We start from the raw sequence: 16,597 nt of genomic DNA, 5'->3' as shown, positions 1-16,597 counted from the left end.
CTGATTCCAGGCCTAGGTAATTATTACATTACAAACAGCTTCTTCATCCATGTGCAGATCCAGCGGGAGTCATGCCCGTGTGACTGTCCCTCGCACCTCATCCTTGTAGCCACACGCTCCCCTGAATTCCCCAAATGTCCTCCAGGGGGCAGAATGGCCCCACCAAGGACTGCTGGATGCACCAGACAGAAGGAAACTGGAGCCTGACTCAGATTTTAGTCTTCAGCTTTCCAGTGGGTGTTTTCGGCATTTAAATTTACTATATTAGGCAGAATAGGGAAGCAGCTGAGGGATATTGTAACACATATATATGAAAGTGAAAAGTGAGAGTGTTAGTCACTCAGTCATGTCCCACTCTTTGTGACCCCATGGACTGTAGCCTACCAGGCTCCTCTGTCCATGGAATTCTCCAGGCAAGAATACTGGGGTGGGTTGCCATTCCCTTCACCAGGGGATCTTCCCAACCCAGGGATTGAACCTGGGTCTGCTGCATTGCAGGCAAATTCCTTACTGTCTGAGCCACCAGGGAAGCCCATAGTATGTGTGTATGTCTGTGTGTGTATTAAGAAAAGCATAATGCACAAAAGGCTGCAGTTGCGTGGAGAGCTGCTAAGGGGCCCAGCATCACCCCGCCACCCACCCACTGTCTGACTTCCAATGCAAAGTCATTGCCTGTTTGGCTATATCTGGGAATGGCCATCTCACCGTGGCCTTGCACACCGTGCCTCCACGCAGGCTGGGTGTGTACTGGTGTTTCTAAAGGCACACATAGAAGTAAATAAAAATATGCCTTTGCGTTTAAAGTGCTTGTTGAATGTGATGCCCTGACAGGTTCTTCTACACGATGTCCTTCTGCCAGGTTCAGAGGTATCTCAGTTCCCCTCTGGGCAGCTGGCTAGTGAATTAAGGGACTGGGTGTCATGAGGGCCTGGGCCCCTGTTTCCATGTGCAGCTCAGGCAGGACCTCACCTTGCCGCATCTCACCAACTGGGTTTCCTCACCTGTGAGATCGAGGTTGTGGCCTATCTTATAGGCATGCAGGGAGCATTAAAGAGAATTGACGCATACCCTTAAGTGTTAGCACATTCTGCCCCTAAAAGTCCTTGTCCTCATACAAAGACATCTCTTGTCTCAGCCCCTGCTGCCAGCCTTCCTGCCCACATCCACACATGTTCACCCTTTCCTGGACCTTAGTGAATGCCCACTGGTCGCTGTTTTTAGACAACCTTTTCCTCCAGTGTGTTTTGTGAAGCACAACCTCCTTCTATTTTACCGTCGATTCTCTTATTCAAGTCTGCCAATCCTAAACAATATTGGCTACACTCAATAACCGAATTTGGGGAGAATGTTTCTGGAGCAATGACAACACCTATTTATTGGCTTTTCAGTTTGTCAGAAGTGTTTTAAACAGAAAGCTGTGTTCATACTCATCACCCTTAAGAGCCATTCTTACCTCTAACTCCTTTAGAATACTCTGCTTTGTTACTCTATGGTCTGCACAGTTGGGGTATGTGCGTGTGTGTGTATAAAATTCTCAGTTGACAAAATTCTGAGTACTTTTCAGACAGATAAGAGTCTACTTTGAAGAAGCACTAGCAAAAATGCATAGTGCTATTTTGAGTTGTAGGATTGAATACAGCTATCCTGCTAAGTGTCAAAGTTCCTGCCAATTAAGATGAACAAGAGAAAAGACCCAAGTGGAGCTCTTCAGAGTGAGAGTTGCCACTGAAGAAAGGCTGTGTGCGTTTTGCGCTGAGGTTCTCTTCTGGCCTCTGGCAGGGGCCATGGGGAGTGTGACTTGGGCTGAGAGAGTGGATGGGGGCCTAGGGACAGGCACAGGCGTCCTGGACACTAACCGCCAGGGCAGAGGACACCATGTCTTGCATTCTCTGAGCCTTCTAGAAACATCAAAGTCAGAGTTGGCGCCGCAGATTGGGAATTTACAATGAATCTCACTAGTAATGTGAATTTTCTTTTTCCTTGAAAGCAGTTTAATACTAAAACAAAGGATGGGTTCACTGTGAACACCAAAGTTCCCAGCCTCAAAGACCAAGGGAAGGAATATGATGGCTTCACGATTACGATTACGGGAGACAAGTACGTGCGCTTCCTCAGTGTGGGTGTGCAGAGGGGGGCAGGTGTCAGGAAGTGTGCAGACACCTGGTATTGCCAGAGGAGGGTGGACATTCCGGGCTTTTGCTGTCTCCTGAAATGGAGATTATCAAGGTCCAGTGTACCACTAGAACCAGCTTTTTTGAAGCTTGTTGTGAGGAAGACTTTTACCAATTAAGTGAAAAAAAGATGAGAGATTGACAGATTGAAGGCTGTTATTCGAATTTTAAATATAGTTTTAATTCATTGTGGGAGTACAAGTACGTCTCATTGAAAATTTAGAATATAGATAAGCAAAGATAAAAAATTTTAAATCATTGTTTCCTTAAAAACTGAGATTATACTGTACATATTGTTTTATAACCTGTTTCTTTTCTACTCTTGCTCTGAACATTTTCCCATACCTTATTCTTAAAAGCATTTCTAAAAATTGCCTAGTATTCTATTTTTGGAATATTATAGAGTTACTCCTACTAGTTTTTACTTGTCATTGATCATTTAGGATGTTTTCCACTTTTTCAGCTTATATAATAGCACCAAATGAAAATTTGTGGTCATAATCATTTTATGTCCATCTGAAATCCAAACTTCACCTCGGAGCCTCCACATCCTTGAGCTTTGGTGGCATGATCTTGACCCTCCCCAGTTACTGTCCTCCCCACAACACGCATTCCTCAGTTGCTGCCCTGAGCTCCACCACATCTGCATCAAGGGTGTCTGGCAGCTCAGCGTTGGGCCCCACATCCTCTTAGCCCCTCTGTCTCCTGGTCTCTTGCTTCCATGTCAGAACTCACACCAGCCTTCCGGAAGAAACACCATTTAGCAAAGATTCTGTGACTTTTCCTTTGAGGTCTCCATCTCTACCCCAAGCCACTTATCCAAGTACCTTCCCAATAAAGATGGTTCTCCTCGCATAAAAGGAATTCCAGGGTTTTCTATTGATGTAAAATTATTGTCTCCTTCCTCTTCACCCACCCATGATTCAGTTCCCAGCAGAAATGAACTACTAAGTAAGAGTACATAAATCCTTCCCCCAAACACAGCATCTTCCTCAGCTGTCTCTTTTCATCCCATTTGTTGTCAGCCTTGCTTGGGGCCTCTGACCCCCACGAGGACTCATGACTCGTATCTCTATCTCCGGTCTCCTGGGGCCTGACCAGTGCTTCAGTGGGCTCCACCCCACTGGGTGTTCCCCTGAATCCAAAAATCCCTCCCTAGTCTGTACCCTGCCACTGCCTGCTGACTCCAAAATCATGTCCCCTGCCAGACAGGCAAGGCCTTTTGTAACAATGGCCTCAAACAGTGCTTCCTGCTTTACCTGAAGCACTTTGCTGCCAGAATCAGGCCTGCCGCTTCAGCTGGATGACTTGTTCCCCGAGGTCACCTCCTACCTCTTGGGTCTGTTTCACTCACAGCCTCATCTTGAAGACCCAACCAAGTTCTGGCCCCTTCTCCCACAAAGCATTTTCTGTTTTCTTCCACATCTTCCAAATTAGATCAACTTTCTCCTCTGAACCTCTGATCAACTGTTACCGCCCTACGCATGGACTCATAATAATCTGTGACCTTGTTTCTCCCTCCTTTCCTTGATAAAGACAGCTGCTTTGCCTTGTTGTTCTTCATAGGATCTAAGGACTATTTTCAGCATTTTGATACTGGTGTTATACAGTAAATACCTGTTGCATGGAACTTTTATCCTGCCCCGGGCCTCACATGGAGCTGCACATGCAGCAGAGTTTTAAAAAATGAAACTGTGGAGGCCCAGAACTTGTTTTCTGTGCACAGCCCCAGCTCCTGCTCTTCTGATGTAAAAGACTGATTGTCTGATAAAACTGAAACACATTGAAATATGTTGTACTCTGTGAAGTTATTTCCTCCTCTGTTGGCTTAAGCTCATAAAAGACATATATATGAATCTAGAGCCTATTATACAGATTGAAGTTAAGTCAAAAGGAGAAAAACAGCTACTGTGTTTTAACACATATATATATGGAATCTAAAAAGATAGCACTGATAAACCTATTCTCAGGGCAGGAATAGGGACACAGACATAGGGAAAGGACTTGTAGACACAGCAGGGGGAGGAAGGGGTGGGACGAACTGAGAGAGCAGCACTGACATATGTACATTACCGTGTGTAAAACAGACAGCTAGGGAGAAGCTGCCGCACAGCACAGGGAGCTCAGCTCAGTGCTCTCTGGTGACCTAGGGGAGTGGGATGGGGGTGGGAGGGAGGGAGGTTCAGGATGTATGTATACTTACGGCTGACTCATGTTGTTGTATGGCAGAAGCCAGCACAACATGGTAAAGCTATTATCCTCCAATTAAAAATTAAAATTAAAAAACAAGTTTTTTTTAAAAAGTACGTACGGTTAAACTGAGCAAAATCTATTTGTGACAAAACCGCCTGCTACGAGACACGCCTTGGCAGTCTGCTCAGAAACGCGTGGACGCTCCTCGCATGTCCTGCCACATCAGCGAGTGCCGCCTGCTGCTGCCCCACACCCCTGTCCCCGTGTTTAGCTCTGTGAATTGTATAATACATGCCTCTGACATACATTCTTGTATTTCTAGGGTTGGCAATATACTATTTTCTGTGGAAACTCAAACCACAGAAGAGAGAACACAATTATATCATGCCGAAATAGATGCACTTTATAAAGATCTAACAGCAAAAGGAAAAGTACTGATTCTCTCATCAGAATTTGGGGTAGGTTTCTGTTTGTCTTCATTTTATCCATGCTGCTATGATTCTTTTGTCCTCTTTCACTGAGATCGTACATTTATGCTTGAAATCAGCCTTAAATAACCAGGAAATACTTCTTTTAATATTCTTATAGAGACAGTTCCGTATTTAATAACTACAGAAACTGAGAGAGGGGAATGTATGTAGTTACTGTGTTATGCTATGCTATGCTAAGTCACTTCAGTCGTGTCCGACTCTGTGTGACCCCATAGACGACAGCCCACCAGGCTCCCCCGTCCCTGGGATTCTCCAGGCAAGAACACTGGAGTGGGTTGCCATTTCCTTCTCCAATGCATGAAAGTGAAAAGTGAAAGGGAAGTCGCTCAGTCGTGTCTGACTCCCAGCGACCCCATGGACTGGAGCCTACTAGGCTCCTCCATCCATGGGATTTTCCAGGCAAGAGTACTGGAGTGGGGTGCCATTGCCTTCTCTGAGTTACTGTGTTATATTATCATAAATTGGAGCTTTGTCAGTATTTAAGTGTATAGGTTGTCCATGATGGACGTGACTGTTTCCTGGACTGCAGGCTCCTCCACCATTGCTTTCTGATTCAACGGGGAGCTACATCCTGCTCCCCAGGAGCTACAATGTCACCTGCATGATTGTAGCTGTTACTGTGTGGAGAGTATAGGGGGTGCTCCATCCACGTTCTGGAATGGATACCCATGGCTTTTGGAAAGTTCCTTTATATAATTGGAGGAGGGCATGGCAACCCACTCCGGTTTTCTTGCCTGGAGAATCCCATGGACAGAGGAGCCTGGCGGGCTACAGTTCATGGGGTCACAAAGAGTCAGACCCAACTGAAGAGATTTAGCATGCACACACATATATAATTAAGTGTATCGATCACCTAAATCTCAGTGGCGGGGGTAGGGGGAGGGGTGATGCTAATCAGAATCTTGGAGTAGAGAGGCCTGTAGTCTGAGAAAGTGTATTCAATATTAATAAGCACTTTGTTTTATTTTAATCCTAATGTTTTTTTTTGACTTGGCAAAATCCTAATTTTGACTTTGCAAATAATGTTATAGACCAAAACAGATATCTACGTTTATCAGAAAAAGTTTGCTGTTTTGAAGGCAGCTGGGAGCATACTGCTTAAAACTAAATTGTACATATACCCTTTCATTAGAAAAAAATGATGTGAGAGTATAATATATTCAGGGATATGAAAAGTAGGTCCTTGTAGGAGAAGAATGAAATAATCCTCTTCCTAGTAAAAGATTCTGCTGTGTCTTGTCACCTCATAAAAATGAGTTTATAATCTATTATTTAAGTTCATGAGCACATATCTTTTTTTTCCTAGGAGGCTGATGCTGTTTGCAACTTAATCTTATCCTTAGTTTATTATTTTTATAATTTAATGCCGCTCTCTCGTGGATCCAGGTGGGTGATATCCTATAATCTGACAGTTTTGTGGTGAAGAACACACGCCTTTTGCTTGCATTTGCTGTGTGGGTATGAGTACAGGTATCCTAGCAATGGCGAGAAGCCCACTTTGATTTTCCAAAGTCCACCCGAAAGTGATGTCCTTGATCTACTGCATCATCAAGGATTCTGGAAGGTAGTTCTAGTAGAAGGCTCTTGGTGTTTACAGTCTGGAGCTCATTCATTCACAAAAATGTATCCAAATCTCACTCTGTGCACACATGCTCTCACTGTGCTTTAATTCCTGGTGTTTGCCCAGACTGTTACCCTGCTGCCCCCAAATTTTGGCCATTAATTGACCTTTAGCCCTAAAATTTAATACTTTTGCATCACCAACCATCCCAAAGTATTATTACTGTTATAAATGAATTCTACTTAGCAAATTCATCAGGAGTCTTTCAAGTGTCGTTCAAACAAGGGTGTGTCTGTAGAGCTTTGTTTTTATTCCCTTTTGTATGGTACCATGTACAGCGAATCAGGTGAATGGTGTATGCTGTTGTTAGCACATGTTTGAATTTAAGATATTTTGGTTAAAATCATATACTTAAGTGTCTTGATCTCTGATTAATACTTTAGAAAGTAAAACTCTCCTAAATGTGCTAGTAAGTTTTCTTGTACTATTAAAAAAGCACTGGGAGTTGGGCATAATGGGCGCAGGGCATCCACTGGTGGTGATGGATGGAAACTGGGCTGGTGGTGATCACTCTGTGGTGTAGACATGTGTGCACCTGGAACTTACGAGGTAAAAATGGCCTTGAAGTAAAATAGGAACAGAAATGTTGTACCTTAGGCACAACTGTTATAGGAATGCTAACTAGATCTATAACATGCAGGGGGCCTCCATGTGCCTGTTCATCCACTGCTTGCAGGCACTGTGCACGCGTGTGTTCACGCAGCAGCTCTGTGGGCTTCTGTGTCACTTGAGAAGGAGGTCCAACTCCAGTCACCCCCAGCTCCCCCTCAGCCCCTGCACCTGTCCGGTCCCTGACTGAGTCTTGTTGACTCTGCCTCCTAAACCTCTCCTCTCCTCATGCTCCTTGCACGTGCCATAGCTCAGATCGGCTCATCTCTTGCACTGACCTTTCTTTTTTAAAAAAATGTTCATTTAATTCTCTATTTTTGGCTGCACTGGGTCTTTATTGCTGTGTGGGGGCTTTCTCTAGTTGCAGTGAGCTGGAGCTACTCTGTGTTGAGAGGGCATGGGCTTCTCATTGCAGTGGCTTCTCCTGTTGTGCAGCACTGGCTCTAGGCACTCAGGCTTCAGTAGCTGCAGCTCTCCAGCTTAGCTGCCTCGAGGCATGTGGGATCCTTTCAAACCAGGAATCAGACCTGTGTCCCCTGTAATTCACAGGCAGATTCTTAACCACTGGACCACCAGGGAAGTCCCCCTGCTTATCTCTTGCACTGACCTTTCTAACTGGTCTCTCCGTTTCCAGGCTTTTCTTTTTCCCTCTTTGTGCGCCAGTTCTTTATATCTGTTGGCTCAGGTGCCAACTCAGTGGCGTGATGCACAGTGCCAGCTCCTCCCTGCCCTGGTTTACCATGGCCTCATCACCTTTCCTGTCATCTACCCTCTCTCCATCCTCACTCTGGTCTCTCCACCACACCCCCTGCTTGTCCAAACACCTTCCTGTCCCGCCCAGCCAGCCACTTCCCTGCCTTCTCCTCTCCATTGCCCTGCCCATGGCCTTCAAAGATAAAGCACATGTGTCCATGGCCTCTGTGAGGGCTTCCCTATTAGGTGACTGCAGGGCTGACTCCCTTTCTCTGGTGTCCATTTGCAGAGGCAAGAGCTCTGTCTTAGCTGTCTTCGTCCTGGGGTGCCTCTCACAAAGCACACAGATGGCATCATAATACAAATGTCAGAGCCCAGAGTGAGTCTGGACATGGCAGGAAGGAAGTGCACATTACCCAGCCTTCAGACCAGTCTGTTAGTACTTTCTGAGATGCGTTCTTTTTCTTCTTTGGGGCCAAAGTTTTTATTGTTAAACTCTAATAATATGTTTGCATTTACAAAGTATAATATATATATATATATATATATATGCATTTTAAAGCCAAGCCTCATGCAGTTAAAAATGTAAGCAAGCAAGGTCTTCCCTGGCAGTCCAGCTGTTAAGACCCCACGCTTCCAATGCAGGGGGCTTAGACTCAGTCCCTGCTTGGGGAACTAAGATCCCACATGCCATGTGATATGGCCGATAATGAATTTTTTAAAATAATAGAAAGCAGGCACATTTTCTAATTCAGTGTTTTCCTATAAGAATAGGAAAACCAATTGAAAAGAAAACTCCTAATTAAAAGAAACTTTGTCTCAGAAAAATATTATTGTTACACATTTACCCCTAAATTAGTAAACCAGTAAATATTTTTCTTAGTAAATTAGCAAATATTTTTAGAACAAATGAAAATATTCTTTTAATGTCCAAAGAAGTGTTAAAAGAAATACAGTGTCATCTTTTAGGATGGGAAGTCCATAGTGTGGTAACCGTCTGTGGCCTGGACTGACTGGTAATTGTTCTCTATCTGAATAGTGTGATCGCTTACTCGGTGATTGTGGGAGCGCTGATGGCAAGTGGGAAAGAAGTAGCAGGAAAAATTCCCAAAGGAAAGGTATGTTGGAGCTGGAGCCAGAAGGGAAAAGGTTTCAATTCCAGTCTGTGGAGTTTTATGTTAAGACACATAAATGAACCGAATCCCAAAGGGAGCCTCCCCTCCATTAAATCTCTTTCTCTTTCAGTTGGTTGACTTTGAAGCTATGACTGCCCCTGGTTCAGAGGCCTTTAGCAAAATAGCTAAAAGCTGGATGAACTTGAAAAGGTAACTTCTTGATAGGGGTCGACAAAAGGATGTGAAACTGGAATTGTACTAATTTTTTATGGGTTATGATTATATAATGAATTTAATCTGCTTTTCAAAGTTACTATGTTTTTGTTGTCATTTATGACCCCTTAACAGGTGAGTGTATGGATAAAAATGAATAATGAATAAAATAAGGAAGCCAGTTTGTGAAGGAAGGGCTATAGGTGTCTTATTTATATAGTCAGATATTCCTGTCTCCTGGCTCATTGATCCTTTGTCCCAGACTCGCAGAGTCAGTATTCAGGAGGGATTTTGAAAACTGAGCTGGACCTGACTCAGACTTCTCTGGGTGGTGGCACCTGCCTTTCAGCTGCATTTTTCCTTTCCTCTTTGTTTGGGGAAGGTGCTGCTTTACTGTAATTTAGGCACAAAATACATAGGAGTCAGGGAAAGCTGCGAGAAATTACTCCTGACGGTTACTGTGGGAGGGCCCAGTACTATGATCTTCCCTGGCTCTTGTTTTCAAAAGCACCATAGGAGCACATAAATAAATATGTATATATGGGCTGAAATTAAACTCACAGGTGGTTTCATAGTTAATTTTGTTGTTGTTGTTGTTCAATCCTAAGTCATGTCCAGCTCTTTGCAACTTCATGGGCTACAACACGCTAAGTTCCTCTGTCCTCCACTGTCTCCCAGAGTTTGCTCAAATTCACGTCCATCGAGTCTATGATGCCGTCCAACCATCTCATCCTCTGCTGCTGCCTTCTCCTTTTGCTCTTAATCTTTAAGCACATCTTACTATTTAACCTTATTGACTCTTGCTCCTTCTCCATGGTTTTTTTTTAATATCATAGAAACTTCCAGTTTTGCCTTTCCATATCTGTTCAACATAGCAACCACTCTAAAAATTGCTGGATAATCCGTGCTCTGTTTAAAACAGAAGTTTGTCTCTGTAAGATACTTTGGTCCCATTTGTAAGTATTCCATTAGCTTTGTAATGAAAACTCCTAACAGTTACACCGCCTTCTGGTATATTTTTGTCTCAGGTTTACTAGTTTACATGTATTTTAGTAACATGATCATAAGGTCAAAGGCCTTGTCTCTGTTTCCTGCATAATTTTACAGTGTTGATCTTTTAACAACTCTTTAAGGAAAAAATAGAAACGCCACCTTATGTTGTGCAGCTACAGGTTTACAATGTAATTGAGACCCATTCCACACTCCTTCAGAGAAGGCAATGGCACCCACTCCAGTACTCTTGCCTGGAAAATCCATGGACAGAGTAGCCTGGTAGGCTGCAGTCCATGGGGTCGCTCAGAGTCGGGAACGACTGAGCGACTTCACTTTCACTTTTCACTTTCATGCGTTGGAGAAGGAAATGGCAACCCATTCCAGTGTTCTTGCCTGGAGAATCCCAGGGACGGGGAAGCCTGGTGGGCTGCCATCTCTGGGGTCACACAGAGTCAAACACGACTGAAGCCACTTAGCAGCAGCCACACTCCTTACCAGGAGTAAGTAACTCTGGGAGTTAGGAATACCGTCCTTCTTGCTGCAAATACAGGGAAGTGGGTCTGAGAGGAACCACTAAAGCTGATAAGGATCAAGGCTGGACCCAAATCATGTGTCTTCAGGTTCCACGTCTAGCGTGTGCCTCGGAGGGATGTGTTTGCGTAACACTCACTGTGTAAGTCAGAGATTGACTTTCTTTCCGAAGGCTGGTTGAATTTACCCGCATCTCATGATGGGAGCCTGCTGATACCCCATTCATTGCTACAACAGGATCTGCTCTGCTCACAGGTCCCCCTGCGATGTGATGTTGTCTGATGTCACGCATGTGGAGTACTGTAAAGTGAATATTGTAATAGGAATTGGTGTAATATAAGCTTTGCCTTTTTTGGTAAAATTGTGTTGATTTTCACACCCTTTCTTTGCATTTTTCTCTTTCAGTATTTCACCTTCTTATAAGACTCTTCCGTCTGTGTCAGAAACGTTCCCAACATTAAGATCAATGATCGAGGTGCTAAACACAGACTCCTCTCCACGTTGTCTTAAGAAACTCTAGTTACGCTGTGGTATTTATACAAGTAAAGGGCCGGACCTCTTGCTTCTTAAGTTATTTTTTAAAACATGGAATTATAAAGAAATTAGGTCCTTTATTACTTTTGATACCAATTTTTGATAGGAATTGAATACTTGAAATCATTTTATTTACCTTTCTGAACCATAACAGAAATCATGAAAGAGGGTTTTGAGGGGACAGAAGAGCTCTGTGTCTGGGATGGGAGGCATTTGCATTAGCCAGTGGCCACTTGGTTTCCACTTACAAAGTCATATGACTCCTTCCTCATGGCGAAAAATGTTTACTCCGAAAACCAAAAATTAACAATTAAAGGGAACAAAAGCTACAACAAAACAGGAGTGTTTTCATTCCTTTAAAAATCTGGATGTTTTTCAAAGACCTTCTTTTTATGCATACTGTGATAATGCATCTTGTTTTCAACTGACATCATCCTCACGTGTGGGTTCTCCATTTCGTTTGAACCGTGGAAGATTTGTGGCCATCAGCATGCCTGGAGCTCATGACCTGGGACACTTTTGTTGAATGATACAGACAGTATTTGCCAGTGACTCAAACACTGAATTATTGAAACATGTTTTATTTGTTTTTTTCCTCTTTATTGGAAAAAATAAACGGGGTGATTTCTATAAATCACCAGTTTTTGACACTGGATCATGTATGTTTTTATTTTGTGAGCCAGTTTCACTTTCAGGTATAAGAACAGTCAGAAAATTGCTAACTTTCTTTTGCAGACAGGGTGAATGACAGTGCATAAGTGGGTTCAGTTAAACACCATTTCCAGTCATTTTCATTTTTCTTTGTTCTCTGTTAAAGAGTTAAGCTAGTCACTGCTTTCTGTTATTCTCTTTCTGTCTCGCAGACTCTGTGAGCAGGACACAGCAGTGTCTGCATGTCTGCAAGCAACCATGCTCGGCAGAGACGCCACCCTGGCACTTGCTGCATGGTCTGGCACTTGCAGCATGATCAGCAGAAGACCGTTCTTTGGACAGATAGGACCTGCCCTTTGGACAGGTGCTGTTCTGGGCACTGATGTGTGTTTCAAAACACCAGGATGTGGCTCATGTTCTCATCTCATCTGGATGGTGATACAAATCATTAGGCACACCTCATTTTATAAAGAGAGCTCACACCCACAGTCAGCTTTCCCCAGAGTCTTTGTTTTCATTTTATAGATAAGAGGGTTGAGGCTTTGGGAGCTTGATGACTCTCCCAGGTGCCCCCAAAGCCAAGGTGCTAGGATCCAGCCAGGCCTTTCTGGCCCCAAGGCCTGTCCTGCCCCACCATGGTCTCAGGGCACCAAGGATTCATTCCCAGGTTCTTCTCAAGATTCAGCATACTTAACTCTGTTCCATGCAAAATCTCCATCGATCCGTTACATTGCTCTGCACTCTCAACTTGCTGCTGTTTGACCTGCATCCAGATATAGCCTACAGGATTGCAAAGTGAGAGGGGGATTGTAGAGACTAAGCAAAGGAGAAATGAGTAAGTTTTTAAACTTTTCCCTCTTTTTGCCTATCATCCCAAAGTCAAAATCTTTCAATTTCTTCAAGGATTTTTCTTCACTTTATCACCAACTCTTCAAAATTTTTAATTGTGAGACACACATTTTTCAGTTAGGGAAATGGTCCAAATAAATTAACTGACTTTTCTAAAATATCAGAATATGTCCACACCCCAAAGTTAGAATGTAATTTTTCCTTAAAACTTAGTTTACCAAATCCAAATTGCTATGTTTCAGTTTTTATTTAAATATTTTATTTTCTCCTCATGCAAGTATTATAACTCTCATATGGGGCTTCTCGGGTGGCTCAGTGGTAAAGAATCCACCTACCAGTGCAGGAGGCGCAAGAGATGTGGGTTCAGTCTCTGGGTTGAGAAGATCCCTTGGGGTAGGAGTGGCAACCCACTGCAGTATTCTTGCCTGGAAAATTCCATGGACAGAGGAGTCCAGCGGGCTGCAGTTTATGGGGTTGCAAAGAATCAAACACGACTGAGCATGCACGCATCATTAGACATACTGAAATGCTAAATTCTGTGATTGCAGGATGATCTGGGAAAACCTCCCATCTTCTGCCTGAGTCCCAGAATACTTGAGCCAACTTGACTATGGTCTGAACAGAACATTATGAGCAGGTTTGTTTGGTGGCTGAGAAGATACTGTCTATTGGGCTCCTCTTCCATCGTTGAGGGTTTTTGTCTCAAGAAAGCCATGAAGTTTTGGCATGCATTTTTATATCATAATATTTAAAATTCTCTTATCTTCTGTTAAATTGCACCTAGAAATCTGAGTTCCATCATGCAAGTTGTCCTCTTTACTTATTTTATTTTGCTTTATTGTTTTGGCTGTGCGGGCTCTTCATTGCCTCTCAGGCTTTCTCTAGTTGTGGCCTACAGGCTTCTCTTGTTGTGGAGCATGGGATCTAGAACACGCAGGCTTTAGTAGTTACAATGCGTGGGCTCAGTAGTGGTGTGAGAGCTCAGTTGCCGAGTGGCATGTGGGATTCTAGTTCCCGAAACAGAGATTGAATCCATGTCTCCTGCACTGGAAGGCAGATTCTTAACCACTGGACCACCAGGGGAGTCCCTGTCCTCTTGTTTAAAACTAAAAAAAATTAAAAAAACAGTTTTTAAAATCAGAATCAGGTTTGCCTTTATCCTTAAAACTTCATATTGAAAACTTTTGATCACACTGAAGAAACAAAACTGCTCTTTGTCTTTTTGTCTGTGTTTGGTTTTTATCTCATCAGATACCCTGATCCTTTTGATCTCATGGTGCGAAAAATCAGGCGCTCTCCTGCTAGACTTGTGGTACCTGAGCCCTTAGCTTGGATGGCAACCGGAAACACCAGATTTGAGGGGCTTCCCTGCCCCAGATCAGATTTGAGTGTGAGAGGCTGGGTCCCCAGTGTTTTGTGGGTTGATCTAATTGTGTCCCTGAATTTTAGTTCTCTGATATTACAACTATTACCATTAGAAATTCTTCACATATTAAGAATTCATTTGCCTACTTGTTGTCGATCTTAGTATCCCTTTACCCCCAGATGACTTGAAGTGTGTGTTAGAGGGAACTGTGGATTGGTCCAGAAACGTCATCCAGGATACAGTCCATTAACAAGCCAGCTCTTCTCTCCCTCTTACAAAACACCCTCCCCTCATCGCTCCACTTCCCCCCTCAGCTCCCCTGCTAACTTTTCTTCCTGCTGCTGGTCTGATTAAACCCCTCACAGCATCTCACTGCCCTGAAATAAAACCCAGTCTCCTACAGTAATGCCACCCCCCACCCTCACCCCCAGTGGCCTCTGTTTCTCCAGCCTCACCTCTCTCTGCTCTTCCCCTCGTCTGCACACTTCAGCCAACTCCCCTTGTGTGCCATCTGCTCTCTGAGGCATTTCCTTCTGCGGGGACCTCACAGTTAACTCAGCACTGTCCAATGGGGCTATCTGCAATGACGAGGATGTTCTGTGTTTGCCCAGTCCAGGATGGCAGCCACCAGCCACATGTGACTGCTGAACACTTGACTGGGGCCAGTATGACTGAGCAACTGTTTAATTTAGTTTTAATGAATTTAAATTTATGTAGCCATACATCATTAAGAGCTACTACATGGGACAGTACAGCTAAAGAGTTCTTAATTCAATTTTAGAATAAGCTTTTTCACAGGAATAATCCCAAACGATTTTCTCTGGTGACAGTTAACTGTATCATGAACTGAACATGGAACAACAGACTGGTTCCAAATAGGAAAAGGAGGACATCAAGGCTGTATATTGTCACCCTGCTTATTTAACTTATATGCAGAGTACATCATGAGAAACGCTGGGCTGGATGAAGCACAAGCTAGAATCAAGATTGCTCTGAGAAATATCAATAACCTCATATATACAGATGACACTACCCTTGTGGCAGAAAGTAAAGAACTAAAGAGCCTCTTGATGAAAGTGAAAGAGCCGGTCCCATTACTTCATGGCAAACAGATGGGGAAACAGTGGCAGACTTTATTTTTTGGGGCTCCAAAATTGCTGCAGATGGTGACTGCAGCCATGAAATTAAAAGAAGCTTATTCCTTGGAAGGAAAGTTATGACCAACCTAGATAGCATATTGAAAAGCAGAGACATTACTTTGCCAACAAAGGTCCGTCTAGTCAAGGTTATGGTTTTTCCAGTGGTCATGTATGGATGTGAGGGTTGGACTGTAAAGAAAGCTGAGTGCCGAAGAATTGATGCTTTTGAACTGTGGTGTTGGAGAAGACTCTTGAGAGTCCCTTGAGCTGCAAGGAGATCCAACCAGTCCATTCTGAAGGAGATCAGCCCTGGGATTTCTTTGGAAGGAATGATGCTAAAGCTGAAACTACAGTACTTTGGCTACCTCATGCGAAGAGTTGACTCATTGGAAAAGACTCTGATGCTGGGAGGGATTGGGGGCAGGAGGAGAAGGGGAGGACAGAGGATGAGATGGCTAGATGGCATCACTGACTCGATGGACGTGAGTCTGAGTGAACTCCGGGAGTTGGTGATGGACAGGGAGGCCTGGCGTGCTGCGATTCATGGGGTCTCAAAAGAGTCGGACATGACTGAGCGACTGAACTGAACTGAACTGAGGGAGGCCTGGCCTTCTGCAGTCCATGAGGTTGCAAAGAGACAGACACGACTGAGCTACTGAACTGAACTAAACTTGTTATAGACTTTTCTGAATATCTCAGGTCTATTTGTAAAATTGCTCCTATTAATAACATGTTTAATCTTTAAAAGACTTTTACCTCTAGGTAAAACCTGTTAGCAAACTAGGAATTTTTTGTGGAACATTTCCAGTGAGTTAAGTGTGCTGCTGCTGCTAAGTCGCTTTCAGTCGTTGTCCGACTCTGTGTGACCCCATAGACGGCAGCCCACCAGGCTCCCCTGTCCCTGGGATTCTCCAGGCAAGAACACTGGAGTGGGTTGTCATTTCCTTCTCCAATGCATGAGAGTGAAAGGCGAAAGTGAAGTCGCTCAGTTGTGTCCAACTCTTCGCGACCCCATGGATTGCAGCCTACCAGGCTCCTCCGTCCATGGGATTTTCCAGGCAAGAGTACTGGAGTGGGTTGCCATTGCTTTCTCTTAAGTGTGAGGGACAGGAAATAACCTCCAGCTCACTAGTGCTTGCCTTCCAAGCAAGATGTATAGAGAGAGCAGAGATCAGCAAAATCCCCTAAAGAAACCTGTCGTGTCCCAGACCACCAAGACTTGGCTATATTCATGAGCATTCTTATGTCTGGCCTGTCCAGTCAAGTTCACATCTAAAATGTATCAGATGTGCTCTTGTCCAGCCATTATCACTGTCACACCAAAATCTAAAGTGGTTGAATAAATGAAGGTCCACACTTGCATCTAAGTCACACTTGCACCATCCCAAGTGCTCAGAAGCAGCTGGTGGCTGCCATATTTGACTGGAC

The 16,597-nt window shown here is 43.9% G+C and overlaps 1 protein-coding gene across 11 annotated transcripts in view; it reads left to right on the top strand.

Annotated features, from left to right (window-relative positions):
- TTC13 (tetratricopeptide repeat domain 13) overlaps nt 1-16,597 on the top strand; it is a 98,774-nt gene that overhangs the window by 68,950 nt on the left and 13,227 nt on the right. For 5 of the 11 annotated variants that reach the window (XM_019953984.2, XM_070781903.1, XM_019953986.2 and 2 more), the window contains 6 exons: nt 1,988-2,097; nt 4,687-4,822; nt 6,162-6,241; nt 8,818-8,896; nt 9,024-9,103; nt 11,036-11,812. In XM_019953984.2, the coding sequence (XP_019809543.1) occupies nt 1,988-2,097; nt 4,687-4,822; nt 6,162-6,241; nt 8,818-8,896; nt 9,024-9,103; nt 11,036-11,150 (600 nt within the window). In that variant the 3' untranslated portion in view covers nt 11,151-11,812. The other 6 variants (XM_070781904.1, XM_019953985.2, XM_019953987.2 and 3 more) reach the window with 3 other exon arrangements.

This window comes from Bos indicus, chromosome 28, assembly GCF_029378745.1.
Source record: "Bos indicus isolate NIAB-ARS_2022 breed Sahiwal x Tharparkar chromosome 28, NIAB-ARS_B.indTharparkar_mat_pri_1.0, whole genome shotgun sequence".
Lineage (NCBI taxonomy): Eukaryota > Metazoa > Chordata > Mammalia > Artiodactyla > Bovidae > Bos > Bos indicus.
The sequence above is the reverse complement of the archived record's forward strand: the minus strand, read 5'-3'. Positions and strand labels throughout refer to the sequence as shown.